General features: G+C 40.5%; 1 protein-coding gene and 4 non-coding genes across 29 annotated transcripts in view; all 5 read right to left on the reverse strand.

Annotated features, from left to right (window-relative positions):
• The window catches only part of lola (longitudinals lacking), a 61,398-nt gene that overhangs the window by 39,749 nt on the left and 3,846 nt on the right, over positions 1–17,803 (reverse strand). For 11 of the 25 annotated variants that reach the window (NM_080027.6, NM_176132.4, NM_206083.4 and 8 more), the window contains exons 2-5: positions 11,934–12,326; positions 11,476–11,869; positions 10,539–11,252; positions 10,397–10,477 (exon numbers count right to left, since the gene is read on the reverse strand). In NM_080027.6, the coding sequence (NP_524766.2) occupies positions 10,397–10,477; positions 10,539–11,252; positions 11,476–11,869; positions 11,934–12,107 (1,363 nt within the window). In that variant the 5' untranslated portion in view covers positions 12,108–12,326. Of the gene's footprint in view, positions 1–385; positions 1,328–1,854; positions 2,992–3,162; positions 4,221–4,924; positions 5,333–5,423; positions 5,578–10,011; positions 10,478–10,538; positions 11,253–11,475; positions 11,870–11,933; positions 12,327–12,535; positions 12,713–13,207; positions 13,391–17,803 lie in introns of those variants that run through there. The other 14 variants (NM_176133.5, NM_176134.4, NM_170622.6 and 11 more) reach the window with 7 other exon arrangements.
• On the reverse strand, positions 14,853–15,018 carry snoRNA:lola-a. Its single transcript, NR_048082.1, has one exon. It is a non-coding gene; the product is annotated as a snoRNA:lola-a (small nucleolar RNA).
• On the reverse strand, positions 15,103–15,263 carry snoRNA:lola-b. The gene has a single exon (NR_048083.1). It is a non-coding gene; the product is annotated as a snoRNA:lola-b (small nucleolar RNA).
• snoRNA:lola-c lies at positions 15,308–15,478 on the reverse strand. The gene has a single exon (NR_048084.1). It is a non-coding gene; the product is annotated as a snoRNA:lola-c (small nucleolar RNA).
• snoRNA:lola-d lies at positions 15,493–15,628 on the reverse strand. The gene has a single exon (NR_048085.1). It is a non-coding gene; the product is annotated as a snoRNA:lola-d (small nucleolar RNA).

The following is a 17,803-nucleotide window of genomic DNA, read 5'->3' on the forward strand; positions in this document are numbered from 1 at the left end:
AAATTTTGTTGCATTTGTTTTGAGAAGTTGAAGGAAAACTAATACAAATTATACAATTCAATGTCTAAAATCAAGTTTACATAATGATACTAATTCATTATCAACATAAACTACTGAAGAGGCTACGCTAAACAATTTTCAAGGAAAACAATAATTAAAATAAATACATTTAAAATACTTTCTATAACAAAAATACATAAAATAAGATTAAAAATACCTATTAAATAACGAATTTCAAATACTTATCAGATTTAATTGTTAGAAATTGTAAACAAAACTTTTAAAGGTTAAACCTTATAAATTTAATAAAAACCTAAAAGTTTAAAACTTTGTTTTAAAAATTATACAATTGAATTTTTATCAAACATTTTGTTTTTTTTTTTTTCAATATTTTTTCCTAAAGGGGTTGTACTTGAGGTCTGGTGTTGTTGGTCTCCAAACGTTATGGTAATTCTGGCATCATTCGCTCTAAAAAAAATACATTATTTAAAAATTTATATCGGTGATAAAAAATCAACTTTCATTTCAATAAATATTCGTACACATATATTTAACTTCAGATATTGACTTAGCAGAGACACAGAACAATAGAGCGAGATTAAACAACGTTTCTTAACTAGAATAAGCATGTTTTATGTAGATGTATAACAGCCAATTTGATCTCGATCTTGGAATCACATTCCGCCTAAATCCTAGACTTTCTTCAGCTGATGAATGCCGTGCTTCTGCCTAAGGTGCAACTTCAAATCGTATCGCCACGAACAGCTAAAGTTGCAGAACTCGCAATGAAATTGAACACTGGTCTTTTTGGCCGCCAAGGATAAGCTGCTATTGCCGCTACTGTTGTTGTTGGTGTTGGCGTTGCTGCTGCTGCTTGTGTTGCCGCTGGCAGAAATGTGATTACGTTGCGGTTTGCTGGTAGACGACGAACGTATGCCGCTATTCAGCAGATTGGCCAACTGAAAGGAGGCTGCTGCCGCAGACATGTGACAACCACTGCAGTTGCTGACGTTGCAATGGAGCTGCTGGTGCTGTTGACCGGTCATTTGCAAGTGGTTCACAATGGCCTCCGCCTGGCCAGAGTTTCCACATTTGAACATTCTGCGTATCGTTACTTCTGGCTCGCATATCTCAGCAGCAGGACCACAGTTGCTATTGCTACTGCTGTTGCTGTGATGCTGCTGCAGCAAGTTCTGATGGTTGAGGTTCTGGTTCTGGTGGTTTGCTGTGCTGCTGGCTGCGGTCTGATGCTCCGCCGGCTTCTTGCTGGCCGCACTGGCCGCTGCTATAACTGCCGTGGCATAATTACAGTAAAGCGTCCTTAAATCTGTAAGAATTGTGATTGGGTTTTTGTCTAAGATTTGCTGAGACTGTTTAACGATTCTTACAGAGAGTACAGAGAGAGAGAGAGAGTCAAAGTAAGGAGTAGTTGAGTTGAGAAATAGAGATATGGCGGGTGGTGTTGTGTGGATATGTTCGTGTTGTGTCCTCGCTGTTCTATTATTTTTTCTTTCATTTTTTTTTTCTTTGTTTTGATTGGGGTTTGGTTGGGTATCATTTTTTACAGTGTGTTGTTGGTTGTTTGGCTTATAACTACGCTTTGTATTATGTAATATATAATGTGGATTAGGTTAACCGACGCCGCCATTACATGGATATACATTTTGCCGCAGTTAAAACTTAAGTTAAACTTAAAGGTAAACACAAAAATAATCAACTTTGGCACCAACGAAATGTTCGAGAAAATGTTATTTACCAAAAAATTATCAAGAAATTAAATTACAATTGAAACTGTGTCTCAACTTTTTCGTATTCGTTTCATGCATCAATTGAAAAACGCATTTGTTGTGGTTTGGTTTATAAAAAACGTTGCATTTATTTTTAGTTAATAGCTTTCTCCTTTTTTTTTATTTTATACAAAATATATATATATACTTTTTTTTTGTAATATTATTTGATTAGTTCTCAACTTTTTGATTTAGCGCTGGAAAAAGAAATACTCATATATTTTGGTTGTGCGACAGCCAAATAAATGTATTAAACATCATATAAATGCAGGAAAAATAAAAAATTTTGCAAGCCAAAAGGTCAAAGTTCAACCGCTGCTCTTTGGTTAATTTAGTTAGTAGTAGAGATTTTCATTGGACAGGATGGATAGCGTTCTTTACGCGTCTTTTACTCGAAATGGAGGTAGAGAGGAGAACCCGCCCCTCAGTTCAAATTGCTATCCCTCCTACAATCCCTCCCCGTTAAGCAGTTCAGTGGTGGAGGTAGTGGAGTTGCCGCTGGCCACCACTGCAGCTGCAGCTGCCACTTGCTGAAGAGCCTGCTGTAGAAGGGCCTGCTGCCGCAGTTGCTGCCGGTAATAGTTACTGGTGGTCGACTCCTCCGTTGTCAATTGTGATTGCTGATGCTGCGGGAGTTCATCCTCATCGTCATCTTCGACTAGATAGGCGTGCTGATGATCCTCATCCGCAGCGGCCACAGATCCATCGTCCAGCATGTCCACCAGATCTACAATTTCCGTCTCGGGCTTCTGATCCTCTCCTTCGACGGCTGAGGCTGCCGCAGCTGCAGCTCTTTGCTGACGCTTAAACAACGATCGCATGGCTATCTCCGGATGCTTTTTTCGTACATGCTGGCGCAGATGATCTGCCCGCTTCGTGCGATGACCGCAGACGGAGCACACCATGCTCTTTCCCTTGCCGCACTCCTGGCGCAGGTGCCGCCGCAAGGTTCCGTGCCTTCGATAAGTTCTATAACACTGTGGGCACGTAAAGCTCTCCTCCTGACCCCCATTTCCTGCTCCGCCAACTACACTATTTCCGCCGGCTAATAATCCTTGAAAATGATCAAATTGCGGTGCATGGAAGTGATGCAAGGATCCCGATCCCTGGTGATAGTCATCGCTGCTGCCATCCATCAGCTCCAGCTTGCTGCCATTTAGATGATTCTGTTGGCTTGAGGATGAGTCGTCTATCAGCTGCAGGCCTGAAATTTGTTTTTGTTTTTCGTTTGGTATTTTCATATTTTCTCAGTTTCGAATTCTGTTTTCTATAATTTTCCTTTCGATTTTCTGTTTTTAAAACGTTAATTAAACGTTATTTTTTTTTTTTTTGGTAAATCATGCGTTCAATACTTCATTATCGAAGGTTAAGATTTGGTTTCGTTTAGTTTGTTTATTTTTCAAGGCAAAACAAGCAATTTGTTATTTTTTAGTTTTTCAAAATGCCAGATTAGTTTCGAAAGCATTATTATTTTTGTTTCGTGGTAAATTAATAAATTAATTTCTGCTCGGCATTAAACAAAAACAAATTTCAAACAGGCATATAGGTATAAAAAAAAACAATTGCACAGCAGCATGGCAAAATAAAAGGGAAGGAGAGCGGGCGTTAGGTTAAAGATTAGATTAATCTCAGGTGGCGCAAGACGTTGAAAGGTGGGTTGGGATTGAGAGAAAAGACAGATACCTCATCACGAGAAAAAGGATTGCCCCTTTGTTGGTGTGTTGTTTGTTTGGGTGTGTGATTTATGAAAAAAGGGAGCTTATATGGAGAGAAAATGTAAGTGTGTGGATCTGTTTTTGAGCAAGCAAAAATATATAACATATACAGATATCATATGGCTTTATATGGTGGTTGATCATGGGACACGCGAGAAAGAAGTCGAGTCAAAATTGAAGAAAAGAGTTCCCAGCAGGGTAATTCATAAATTGGCATCGTTATCTTAACGTTTTTAATGGCTTTTTTGATCAGTCTAAAACAAATATTTGGTATTGTGCTTCTTGACCTTGCAATGCCGATTAAGCGAGTCCTTGCGCTTAAATCCAGCATCGCAAACCTGACACCGGAAGTTCTCCAGCATACCGCACTCGAACTCCAGGTGCCGTTTCAATGCGGATAACCTGGTGTAGGCGTTCGGACACTGTGGACACTGGAGCTTGCCATCGTCCCGCATATCCGCGTTTCTCGCCAGATTCGCCGCCGAGCTGCTCCGCACCGTTGGCGGTGGAATGCTCTTCTTCGTGGTGCTGTTACTACTGTTTGCCGCCTTCCTTCTCCGCGATCGCAGCTTTCCACGTCGCAGTTGCACCACAGGTGTAACCACTGCAAGTGGTGGCGAAGCTGGCGGCGATTCAACGACCACGGGTGGCGGTATCGGTGGCGGCGGCATTTCGCTGTCATAGTAAAACATTTGATTCAAACTCAATTCGAGCAGACCTGCAATTAAATGTTTGAGCAAACAGGAGATAGAGAAACAAAACACATAAAAGCCAGGAAAACAGAGAACAGAATGGAAAAAGCGAGCAATCGACAGACAAAGCTTTATATTTCAAACAAACAAACTTCGAAAATCACAGTGTTGCCAACTTCACTATCAAGATCAAACCTGACTGTCTATGCGACTTATTAACGAAATGAAACTGTCTGGAATAATAAACATACTTATAGCAATAGCGTACATTTTCCCTAATTATTTTTGTTTAGCCATAGTTTGAAAATGTTTTACAAATTTTATCAATTTCTAGATCAATCGCTAAAGATTACTCTCAAATTCCCAGTTTTAAGCAATGTAGTTTCCAATGATCAGAGAATGTAATGTAATACTCATTGAAGTCTATTAGCTAAACTACAACATCTAACATTCAGTCTACATCTACGAGTCATGTCATGACACATCATGCCCAATTAAGAAATGCACTAAACAAAATTGTCTCTAGGTAGGTTATCGATAATTGTAATTCTTAAATAATTAAATCTCGCGTCTACATGAATTGTTTGTCTTGTCTATTAGGTACATAAAATAGTTTGCTGGCAACACTGAAATCCCTTCAATCACACAATCGAATGCACTTCTAACTACTCCACCTGGTCCACTCAACTTGCACTTAGCCACGATCTGAGATACAGAAGAACCACAGATTGAAAATCTAACCCAAGTTTATTCCAGTTTTATGTTGAGTGTGTGTTGTGTTCTAATATGAGTTTAAAGTACGGGTGTTTTACATCGGTTACACTTTTATCCTTATAAACTGAACTATTCCCTCTTTTGGACGCCCTTGTGCACATAGTAGTAGTGATCTTGCAGCTTGAAATTATAGTGGAAACGACGTTCGCACATGCGGCACACATACTTCTTCGGCTGATTGCACTCTTTGCGCATGTGACGCCTCAAAGTGCCAAGGACTTGGTAGCGACGTCCACACGTCTGGCACACGAAGGGAGCACTCGCCGCATCTGACGATTTGCATTTCGATTTCGATATGGATGCGGTGGTAGCCGATGATGCGCTTGTGGATGTGGAGGGAGCATTTCCACCGCTGCTGGCATTTCTAGAGGAAACGGAAATTTCATCATCGGCTTTTTTGGGTTACAGATTCATCATGAAAGAATCCAAGCGCCAATCCGCCTATCAAAATTTACCTGCACGATGAAGAGGTGCGCTTACGCCTGGACATCATGTGCGTTGCACTGGCGGAAGTGGCCATCGCCGTAGCGATGGCTAGGGTAGCCTTTCTTCTGGCCAGACGCTTCGAGCTACCGCGCACCGCGGTGATTTTGGGCACAACCATTGAGTCTGCAACCAATGGACCAATATTTCAAATGCGAATAGGGGACAGAGAGTTTTGAGATTGAGACACAGAGAAATTGACTCCGAAACCAAAAACAAATGAAAGAACAAACTGTGTATGCAAAACCTCTCACTGACAAACATTAGCTTCTAGAAGGAAATACATTTAAATCCAAATTTTGTTATACTTTTGCATTGTAGTTTAAGAAAATTTTCCACTTTCAAATCCTTTCATCGATTTAAAAAAAATCGTTTTTGAATAAAGTTCACAAAGCAGCACATTAATTAAGCGACACGCAACACAGAAGCATTAACAATCCAACAAACTTAAAAACCCTTTTCCTAATTAAGTTTTTATTTAGGTTAAATGTTTTCTAGATTTGTTTATGCTTTATATACAAAAGTCCAGTTTAATTCTACTTTAAGCCGTTTTTGACGAAGAAAAAAAGCTCTATTCTGTCCTATCATTCGATATATCTAATCTAAATTCAAGGATAATAACAAATATGGAAAAGGAATGAGCGCAAGAGAGGTTAAGAAGTACAAATAAGATACATAATCCAACTACAACCAACTTAAGGTGAGAATAAATTCTTGCACATAAACTATATTAAAATGCGGATCCAAGGATACATATATAAAAACGTTTAAATTTCCCCCAAAACATTCACACACATAAACGAAACAAAAAGCAAGGACTGCAAGTAAATAATTTGTTTTTGCGCTTGAGGTTTGCGTGATGTGATAAAAGCTTTGGGCCCATTGCAGGTTACACAAAAAAATAACAAAAATATTATCTGGCGACTTTGCCTGTTTTGCGTATGTATGCAATGTGCCTGTGCAAATTGGGTCAAGGCCATGCGAACAGCTTTCAACTGGGCCAAAACCAGAAATAGGGAGGGATATGAGGGGGTTGGCGTTGAAAGCGAAATTTTCAATTTATTTTGGTAAAATCAGGTCATCAGGCAACTATCTAATCTATCTATCTACTACACTAGTCTTCTATCATATTACTAATGTGCAAATAGTGCGAAGCATTTAAGCAAAAGAAGTTTCCAGTAACCCAACAGTTGTGATGCAGCATTGAATCAAGTGAAATCAAGACCCTAATAACGACTCTCTCTACCAACGGATACTTTGGTTATACAACCTCAAGTCATGCAAGATTATAAATTCCCGTCATAATGACGCACTCTATCTAAAGTATCGCGAATAAAGCTGGTTTGCGAGCCACTATCTCACACACCAGTCAAAAACTTTCTGCGTGTGAAGAAATTCTCATCGAAAAATCCCAAACTTGATTATTTATGCAACCATTAGCTTTAATTGCCCAAGCAGAATCGCATCGTATCGTTATTGACTTTACACGGATGCAGAACAAAATTTTAAAAATAGCAAGCGCGAAGGAAACATTAATATTACCGCTTCATCACACCCACCCCGCGCGTTCATGTGAACAATGCTGATTAAAGAAAAAATTCACAACCTCACACACATAGAAACACATTATAATTTAGCCGACCTTGAACTTGAACGAATGCTTCGGGCATTGTTGTTCTTTCTGATTAACAATTAAAAGAACGAACGTAGAAAGAGAGGGCAGGTAAAAGAGGGTGGTTAGAATAGGATATAGAAGCTGAACCACAGTTTCGTGTACATTAAAATAAGATATTCTTTTTAAATACCTCACAGCGAAGCAAAGAGTTTATAAATTAATTGGGCAAACAAGATTGTCACAGAAGAGATTAACCAAAAGAGTGAAACATAGAAGGGGGGAAAAGCTTTTAAAGCTTTTTAAGAATTACTTGCTTTTATTGACCATCAAGAAACGATTAGGGAAACCCCATGATTTTTTGCTTCAGAAAGATCAAAGGTGGATGGATTATATACCTTCGGAACAGTTATAGAAAGTGTTTTAAAACTAATAATATATAACCTAGTTTTTCATACCACATATATCTTGCACAAATGGATCTTTCAACAAAAAACATCAAACGATCCATGAATTTACTAAGTTATTTAGTGACTCATCATTTTCTTTTCCTCTGATTTTTCTTTTCATTGATTTCGCAAACAGGATAAATGTAGAAATGCAACGTTGCAGTGTTGTCTATATGGATATGTATGTAAGGATCGGTGGAATTTCTTGCGAGAATGTATTTTTCGGTGTTTGGTGTTTGTTTGGCAACGCTTCAAGCTATTTTGTAAAACAAACAAACGCCAAACGCAAAATGAAATTTTAAGAAAAATATATATACAATGTAAATTTAAGGTGTACACTTAGAAATAATTCGGAAGAGTAGAGACTGGAAGTTACACTATAGCTTACCCTGGAAGTCCATCGACTCTTTTTTTTGTTTTTTTTTTTTTTCTTTTTTTGAAGAAAGAGCGCTTGTAGATATTTTTTTATATAACACATTACCTGGAATCGCTGTAAAATGATTTTGGTTTCTATGAGGTATGAATGTTGATCTGGGAAGGCGGATAATTGGTAATACTTGGAGGATTAAAGGAAGGGTCGATAGGATAGGATATTTTCGGAGTCAAACAAAAATGAACTTAAAATAATAAATTTACTTCATTCTTGTATTTCACTTCGCCCAACCGATACCGTTGGGCGGAGCATACTCACCTGGGCACGCACCTGAGATTTCCGTGACGCAGTTGGATGGTTGACTACAGTTGGATCTCGTCAAGTTACCCAAAGCTGCAAGTGTACCTCACCATCTTGGATGGTTACGTGCTTTGTTTTGGCAACGACTTGAGACCTTCGGCAGCTGGTCCTCCTCCAAAAGCGGCGATCCTTCAGTACCAGGTTCCATCCGTGCGGTCCTCTAGCTTATTTTTTCACTTTTCACTTAACTTAATAAAGGGTTTTTTAAAGTTTTTAACAACGACGTACATCTGAAGTCATGGGAAAAAGAATTCCCAAACTTACAAAATGTAAAAACGCGTAAGAAAGTTTCGCGCGCGTTACTTGCATCGGAAAAGCTTACAATCTAGCTTTAAAACTAAAAACAAATCCGTAAGAAAAATAAACAATCAAAAAAAGTCCCGTCAACCAAAATAAAGCAAAATATATATGTATATATAGAGATAGTACTAAAATACAATTTAAAACTGCATGCGTATTTTCGTAATAATATGTAAAGTAAAAAATATGTGTAAAAAACATTAGCACGCGCTGAGAGTTCTAAAGTAGAGGAAAATCAAAATGGAATGGCACAAAGTATAGTATGACAAATGAAAGATTAAATGTGTTTGTTTGCGAAAGTTCTCGGGTGTGGTGTGATATGCTTTGAAAATGCAAACAAAGTTAAGGCGAACAAACATAATCGAGTTTTGCTAGAAATGCTGGAAGTGTGGCCAAACTTTGCAATCTTTTGACGCGACTGTACTGTGAGAGAGCTTTCTTTGTGAAGGGAAAATACATGTGGACGGAGCCCTGCACACTCACACACACGCACTATACACACAATGACACACGCACACAAACAGCTTACAGAGGGGAAAATAGCGAGCGAGAGAGATCACAACGCACACAAATAGAACACTGTTGATACGTAAGTTTAAACGCTAACTTAAAAGATAAGGGCATTTCTTCGAGATTTCTGCCTAGGTCAAAGCTGCAGTGTGGGTGGTTGTGTGTTTGTGGGTGAGTCAGTGTGACCATGGTTTATGAATTATTATGAAAAATACTTTCAATTTATATTTCCTGTTTCATTACTCTGCAGCTAACGGCATAATGTCGGAAAGAGGGGAATACAGGTGGGGAAGGAAGATAGATAGGGCGAGCAACTAAAAATGTTGGGAATGTAGAATTATGCGATTTATATATACGGTAAGATAAAATAAAGCAAAATTAAGAGTTAATCAAACACCAATTGTAATGAAACGTATTACGAAAATTCAACAACAAATGATCATACATGGAATCATACATATATATAGATAATGATAAAATGAGAATGTTAGGGGATGGTTGGTGGTTGGGTTTTGTGGTATATAGCAATTATATATGTTTGTGGTGTGTGAGTGGTAAATGTTTCTCATTTTCTTTTCAAAAGTGTGTGTGTGTGTTAAAAATTAATTATAATAGATATGTACAAAAAAAGATTACTAGTTATACGAATTATGTGTGTCATAATTAAAAAAATATTAGTTTCGTAAAAAATCATATTAAGTAAAGAAAGAGTTTTTAAGTAATACTTTCAACTTGCACAAATTATTCTTGTTTCGGGTTAATTTATCTGTGGCGAAATGAGCGACGCAGGCAAAAACAAAAAATTATCAAAACCAGCATTTCAAATGCTCTCATTAAAAAAAAACTCAAATAAGAGTCGTAAATTGTTGCTCTTCGTTATTAATTTTGCTGTTTTTCATATTGTTTTTTTTTTCTCTGCGCCAAACTCTCGCTCACAAATCTTGTTATTTTGGGTTTGTATTTGTACTTTTTCTTGTTGCTTGCTTTTTTCGTCTGCTATCTTGTTGAAAATCATATTTGAACAAATTCTACGACTTTTTCATCTTTTTTCTTCTTCAACGTTTTAGAGCTTTTTTTCGGAGCACGACTTTTGTTGTAGTGTACATTAAAATGGGCAAAAATAAATTTGTATATTTAAATGTTTGTGTGAAAAAAATGGAGTTGTGACCTTGAAAAGTTGGATTTCAATCTTTAATCTGCATTTGAATTTAAGCTTGTTGTTTGTCGTGCTCGCTGATTCGAAAAAACATCTCATCTAATACTTCTAGGCTAAGCTATACTTTTTGCTTTTTCATTTGTTCATAGCTCATATTATCGATTTCAGAGGCAACAAACACTCACCTTGGGGATCCCGTTGCTGTGCATCCTGTGCCATTAGTCCAAGTTCATCCTGAGATCTGTCGTGCTGCCATGTTGCATATGCTATTTGAAAAAAACCAACCATTAGTTGTAAGGAAACAAGAAGATTAGAATGCAAACTCACTTTGACTAGATCCTTCGCCACCCTGGCTGGTGCCGGCCGTCTGGTCCAGCTCCTCCATTGTCATGTCCTCCTCGTCCAGTGTCAAATCCTCAACATTCTCATCGTGCGCATCGTCATCGTATTCGGCTTTGGGTTCAATAACCATTTCGGAGCCCACTGATGACACGCTGTTGTCTTTGATCTTATGTTTGTGATTCGACGACGATTTGTCCACAACGCTGGCCAGCTGCTTTACCACAACTCCGGCATGGACGGCGGATGCAGAGGCGGAGGCGGGATTGGGTCCGGTGGCCGAGTTTGGTCCGCCAACGGCACTACCCTCATCAATGTCCTCGTCATCGCCTTGGACGCCTTGGGCGCCACCTTGGCTCTGGGCTTGTACATTCTCGGTGTTAATGGCATCGCTTGTGGTCTGCGCCTGCTGCTGATGCAGATGGGCCTGTTGTACAGCCGCTGACGCAGATGCTCCGCTCGCTGGGGCGGCTGTCGAGGATGTTAGTTTAGCGCTTTCAGTCTTTTTGGTAACGTTGGTGCTGGTCAATGGCTGCTGTTGTTGGGTCGACGACGCTTGGCTGCTGGTTCCGGCTGCCGGTCCGCTGGACAACTGGGTGGTGACCAAAGCGGAGACGGCCAAACCGGCCCCTGTCTGCTGGAGGATTGACTGATTCGAGGCGGCGGCTTGTAACACGGACGAGTTTGAGTTGTCGTGGGCATCTGCAAAAAAATAAGAACAATTTTAATAAATAAGTTTGTACTTAGGAGGAAATTTTGTTGTGTTGCATAAATATATTATTAGCAAAGCAATTTCAATTTATTAATTGTGCCAAATTGAAGATTTTTGATTAACGCTAATTTCGTTTGAAGAACATTCCCGCATTGGAACTTTTTTTTATATTCGGCAAATATGTAAGATAATCCTAATCGCTTGACAACTCACCATTCTCCATGCTGCGACGTCGGACTTTTCGGCGACGACGCGACGGACTCGAGGAGCCCTCGCGCGAACCGGACACATCGCCAGACGTATCCATCGCTCCGCCGGTGGCCAGTCGAGCCCGCTTAGTTTGCTCCAGTGTGTAGGCACCGCTCAGCTTACCGCCGCGATGATGGCCGGAGGACTCTGGCTTGGGAGCTACTCCGCCGCCAGTGCGATTGTCCGAAAGGCCCTTGATCTGAAGCGATTCGGCGGCCTTGAGCAGAGCGGCCAGCTGATCCTGCGAGATATTGACCTCGCCGCGGTACATGTAGTCCATCATGGCGCGCAGCTCTTGGTACTTGACATCCTTGAGTATAAAGATGGGATGTTTGTCGTACTGTTCTTGTAGTAAGGTCTGAAAAAAGTGTATTTTTAGTGTTAACAGAGTTTTCCGAAACTATGAATTTGGTAACACTTACAGCAAAGTAGGGACTGCATGCTGACAGCACCACCTTGTGGGCCTTGAGAAATTTGCCCTCGGCGGCTAGCGTGCAATCGACTAGAGTCTCGTTCTCCAGCAACGTGTCGAACACGCTGATCAGTGTGCTCTGGTGGTTGTTCCACCGCAAACAAAACTGCTGATCGTCATCCATTCTGGTTTCTCGGGTGGTTGGATGGGGTTGTTGGAAATGGATCCTGGGGGTTTGGGCCCACGACCTTGGGGCCGAACGTCGAGCGCTCTCTCTGACTTGCTGTTTTTTTCGCCACTCGTTTTTTGATTATAATTTGGCCAAACTTAGGTGCCTAAACAAAATAAACAGCTTTCGCCCTTGGTTCTTTTTTCAGTTTTGTTTAGTGTGTCAGCAGTTATGCTGCAAAGAGAAAGAAGACAGAAAACAAAATTAGTAACGCAAAAAACTCGCAATGCGGCCCAAGGTCAAGTTCATGTTTAATTTCAGCGCAGCAATAACAATATCTTTCATCTCTTTTGCGCGCTTGAAATTTCAGCTAGATTATTATTGTTGCTTAGCCTTTGCACATACACACATACATCCTCAAATAAACACCCACAGCGACATACTTGTATGCAAATTTTCAACAGCGAAGTGCAGTTATTTTTTTAAATTTCCTAGCGAGTTTCTGCTTCTTGTTAATTTTTCAACTTTGCTCTTTCCCTACACTAATCACGCTCTCGCGTAAAGAGAGAGCTAACGGATTTGTGTTACAGTTGCTGCTGCTTCTGCTTCCCGACTGCGGGTGTTTAGTGTTGGAGATCGATGGACACGATAAAAGCCGAAGAGACTTCGTGACGACCGAAAAAATGAAATGGAAGAAAAAAAAACGAAGCATGAAACATAAAGAGGGGAAGTTTCGCAGTCGGCGTCGCTGCAGCGCAAACACATATATTTGTGGTGTCTGGGTTTTTTTTTTCTCGTTTCCTTTTTCTTCGTTGTGGAAAATTTCACAAGTAGACACAGACGAATATTTATGATGATTTTCATTTTCCCCCCGTCATCATAAACACCAACACACTGGCACTCGTTGACTGATAATTTTTAAAGTTGAAGTGTGGAGCAATCGTTTCAGTTTTTTATGGTGTGCGCATTTAAAAATAGAACGTTTTTCATTAGAAGCTCACAAACACACACGCACACCAGCCAACAAAGGCACCCATCATATAGATATGGGCGCTATTTCACAACCTCTCCCGCTCGCGATTATGCTGCTTTATTTCCACACACCACACACTTACTGTTGTGTTGTAAATAATTAGCACTGCAAAGGTTGGTTTTCCTATTCTAGCTCCGCTTCGGCCGTCGGATGTTGAATGTGTATATGTAGAATTTAGCCAGCAAACCGCACGCGTTGCCTCGCGATCTGCCGCACAGAGCAGAGAACCAAACAAAATCCCCGAGCGCACGAAACCGAATGAAACGACGCAAATGTGACGGTGACTGAGCGACCCTCGAAAACGACGCCTCGCTGCTGGCGCTCATTTTGCGCTCTCTTTATCTCTCGCTAACAGCACGGCCGACCAGCAAACGAAGTTGCTGCCAGAGCGAGAGGGATGGAGCGAGCGAGCGAGAGTTGAGCGTCGAACTCTCTCGCTCTCTCTCGTTTGGGGGCACGTTATGAAATTGCCAAGTAGGCAAAAGGAGCGAGTGAGAGGGCAGGCAAGCAGAGACGCCGACAGCGGCAGAGGGAAAAGGAGCTCAAAGGAAAAAGGAGAACTGCAGCGGTAATAATCGTGCCAAAGCGAAATAACGGGAAATACACACACAAACACTTTCAAAAACACAGACAGGTAGCGAAAATTGACTGGAAAATGTTCATACTTTGATTTTTTGCGTTCATTTCGTGGTGTTTCTTGTTCATAAGATGTTATTCGACATCTTTAGAAACTCCAAAAAGATAATATAATATACAAAGGTCCACTTTTGGAGAAGTACATACCTAATACTGAAAACTAACTGTTCTCCGCGGCAGAGAGCGAGGGAGATGGCTATACAAAAATGTCTACGTGACAAGAGGCTCCCTTTTTCATTTCCCTTTGTGTTTTCCAGTTTCATTTTTTTTTTACTTTTCGCCAGATCCAGGCAAAAAAACTAGACAGTCGTGGGGAAAAGAGACAGTGAGAATCACCCCCAGGGTAAGCGAATCCAGTCATTTACCGTTAGGCGGAGGGATCAGTTTTTCGAGATTCAGTTATACACACACACACAACACATGGCCCATATGGAAGGAAGGTGCAAGGCATGCGCACAAAATACACATGAAGAAAAACTACTAAGGATAATGATGATCATTTCAATTTGATGACGATAAATTTACATCTGCTATTAAACAAATTTCAGAATACATAAACTCGAGCTTTCATTTTAAGGGAACTCATATGGTAAGTGAAAATATCATTTGACCTGCATTTTTCTCTGAATGAATCACTGATGAGAAGCGGTGAAAAGCAACATCCAGCCGTACCCCAATAATGATGCATTCGAGGGGTTTTCCACAGACACACACACTACTACGAAAAGAAATACATAAGTCGAACACAAAGAGAAGTAGGTAAAAACTGCAGGGAGGCGAAAAAGGATCTCTCTCGCTCTCCCGCTTCCTCTCCCTTTTTGGAAACGAATGACGTGCGCTCTTTGCACATTGCAAGGTTTTATTTTTGCGCAGATGGTGGAGGATTATGAATTGGGATCCTGTGACCGAACAGAGCGAGAGCGAGCTATGTAGCCAGTGTGTTTGTGTGCGTGTGCGGAAAAGTACAGTTGGGCCCAAAGGCACTCGCACTTCTTTGGGGTTCGGTTTTCCCACGAGAGAACCCACAAATGATGTACTATAAATGGGGGTGGAGTAATGAGCACTTGGTGATTGGAGACCAAGACAAGAGACTGAGAGACTGTGTTGAGGTCTACTATCAAACGATGTCCAAAACTGTGTTTTACGGAGCATTGTTAGCGAAAATCTCAACTGGGTTTTCATCTGGCAACTGCATTCGAAAATGTCTGGCAAAAATAAGTCCAAGACACTGTGTAACTGCTGTTGCATATCGCTAATATGTTGAACAAGAGCTTGAGATCACGATTCTTGTTTAAAACATATTATAATAATTATAATTTTCAATGCTCTAAAAACTTTCAATATACGAGAAATTCTGTGCTGAGATCTACTATCAAACTACGTTCAAAATTTGCACTTTACGAAACGTTGTTAGCGAAAAACTCAACAGGACTTTGGTTTAGCAACCGCCAGGATTGTTTGGAGAATATTTAATGCATTTTCCACACGTTTTATGGGCGAGCTGCTGCTTCTAACAAATAACATTTTAAATCATTTAAAAAAGAATTTAAAAAAGAATTTATCTTGTGATGAGATCTACTATCAAACTACGTTCAAAATTTGTTACATTACGAAACGTTGTTAGCGAAAAACTCATCTAATATTTGTTTTAGCAACTGCTGGATCGCAAATAGAACGAATAGTTCGTTTCACACTTTTTATAAGCTAGTTGCTTCATATTTCCTTGTGTTGAGATCTACTATCAAACTACGTTCAAAATTTTCATTTTACGAAACGTTGTTAGCGAAAAACTCAACTTGTTTTAATATTGCAACCGCTGTAGTACGAAAAACTAATGTTATATTTTTCGCAATTTGATTGGGTTGCTGCTTTAATTATCGGCGATCAATGTCAGATGTCAGATTAATGGGTTTTTTTTCTGCAGCATGTAGCGTAAGTTTCTATGTAAGCGCAGATCGGTTTACAATGAATTAAGATTGGAATGGGTACCAGAGATTAGCATTTCCATCCTTTTGTCGTAAACTTGTTTTAGAATTCAGCCATTTGGCTTGGCCCAGCTAGGCTTCATTAATTCTTGCCTCCATGCCAACAGACTTTTCGAGTGCCAGATGGAAATGAAAATGGGATGCGGCGATGTCGGGTGGGATGGGGAGCGGGATAATAATAATATAAAGGATGTCGGGCGATAGCGGTCCCCTTTTTCTAAGCACGCGCCAGACGGCAAAAGGTGAGCCACGGGGAGAACCGAAGCAGACCGGTTTACGCTAAGTTAGGAGAAGGATGAGGGAGAGGGTCCTGTAGGCCGGTCCCGGCCTTTTTTGGGGTTGCAATCAACCCCTAAACTAAGCCGATCCCCCCTCTCCTGATTATGTTCGCTTGTGTATATGCAGTCATAGTCTCCCTTCCTCCCTCCATTTTGCCGCGTCCTGCCGGCCGGCAGATGTTGGATCACAACTGTCGTCCCTTGCGTTTGGGCACACAGGAAGTGCCGCCAAAGTCTGGAGCCCGAGCCCTCCACTGTTTTAGAGTAATGAAAATTCTTGGCCAGCGCCAGAGAGATGGAGAGAGCGCTCTGAACTTGGAAACCATAATGGGGCTGGTTTCAAGACTTCTGTTCTGGGTAGTATGTGTGTAAGTTGTGTGTCTGTGTATGGGTGTTTGTGTGTGCAAAAGTCAAAAGAAAAACCGGTTCGACAGAATGTACAAGAACTGTGCCATTTCGAAAAAACGAAACGGAGGAGCGGGTGGTCGCCCCGTTCTCGGCTGGCAAGTCGAGTTTTGTTTGTTGGTTTAGAGATCCGAGATCCGATCCGATCACTTGGCAGAAAAACCAGTTTAAGAAACTCATTTCATTTCATTTCACATCGCTGCCAGAAAAATCGCCAACACACACACACGCGCACACACACATACACACACTGGGCAGCCGCCAGAAAAACAAATTTAAAATGGAAATAACTTAAGAATAAGAAAGAGGGGGGAGGAGGAAGCGGGAGAGAGCGAGGAAAAAAAGAGTGAGTGGAGGCCAAGAACAAATATAAAACTTCCCCCACAAGATTTGCATAAAGTGGAATCTTTTTTCTGCTCGAACGCATACACACACGCCACATAGACATGTGTGTGCTGCGTTTGTGAGACATAAAATTTGTATATTTACGACGTAAAAATAAACTCGACGACGACTCGACTTCTCGCACTGACTTTCAATAATTTAATTTCTGGCAGCTGAAAATGTTGCTGAATAGCAACGCAGAAACACACACACACACACCATTGAAACTCTGGCGGCTCGAAGCCCAAAAAACGCAAAACTGGGGGAAAAAACACCTCTGAAAACCCACGTATGTAGGCGTCCGTCGTCTGTCGCTCATTTTATTTATTTTTACACCCTTTTAGCCCGTCGCCTTTCTTGTTCTTCACATTGCACATTTAGCAGCAAACAGGCTTGCAAGCAAAGATTGAGAAAAGCCAAGTCAAGTGTGCCAGCCATTCTGAGTCGAGCTGGTAGGTAGTAAACCACGCAAAATACGATTAGTTATTATAATTTCATAGAAAGAAGCTACGTTTTTTGCCAGCTGGATCGCAGTTGTTTTCCATGTAAGTCACATGTTGGTTCCTAAACGCATTGTTCATCATATAGCATATCTATCAGAAATAGTGTATTACTAAAAGATCGTGTGATCAAAGTTCTTGCAACCTTTATACATAATATTTACGAATAACGATAATTTGCATCTGAGAGTTGAAACATATCATTTTCCATTTCCACGCTTCTTTCTTTTTTTTACTTTTCCGCTTCGCTCGCTTCTGTTCGGCCGCAGAAAATGTCGTTTTGCCATTAAAGCAGCGAAAAATGTATAACAACAACAAAAAAAAAAAAAAAAAAAAAAAAAAACGTCAACCACAAAAACTTGTTTTCTCGAAAAGCTATTTAAAGTGAATGTTAAGGGCTTGTTATGCGCGAATGTATCTGTATCTGTAAATGTATCTCAGAGTATTGTATTGTACATTTGCGTGGGAGCGGAGGAAGTCGATGCTTTAG

The sequence above is a fragment of the Drosophila melanogaster genome, chromosome 2R, assembly GCF_000001215.4.
Source record: "Drosophila melanogaster chromosome 2R".
NCBI classification, from domain to species: Eukaryota; Metazoa; Arthropoda; class Insecta; order Diptera; family Drosophilidae; genus Drosophila; species Drosophila melanogaster.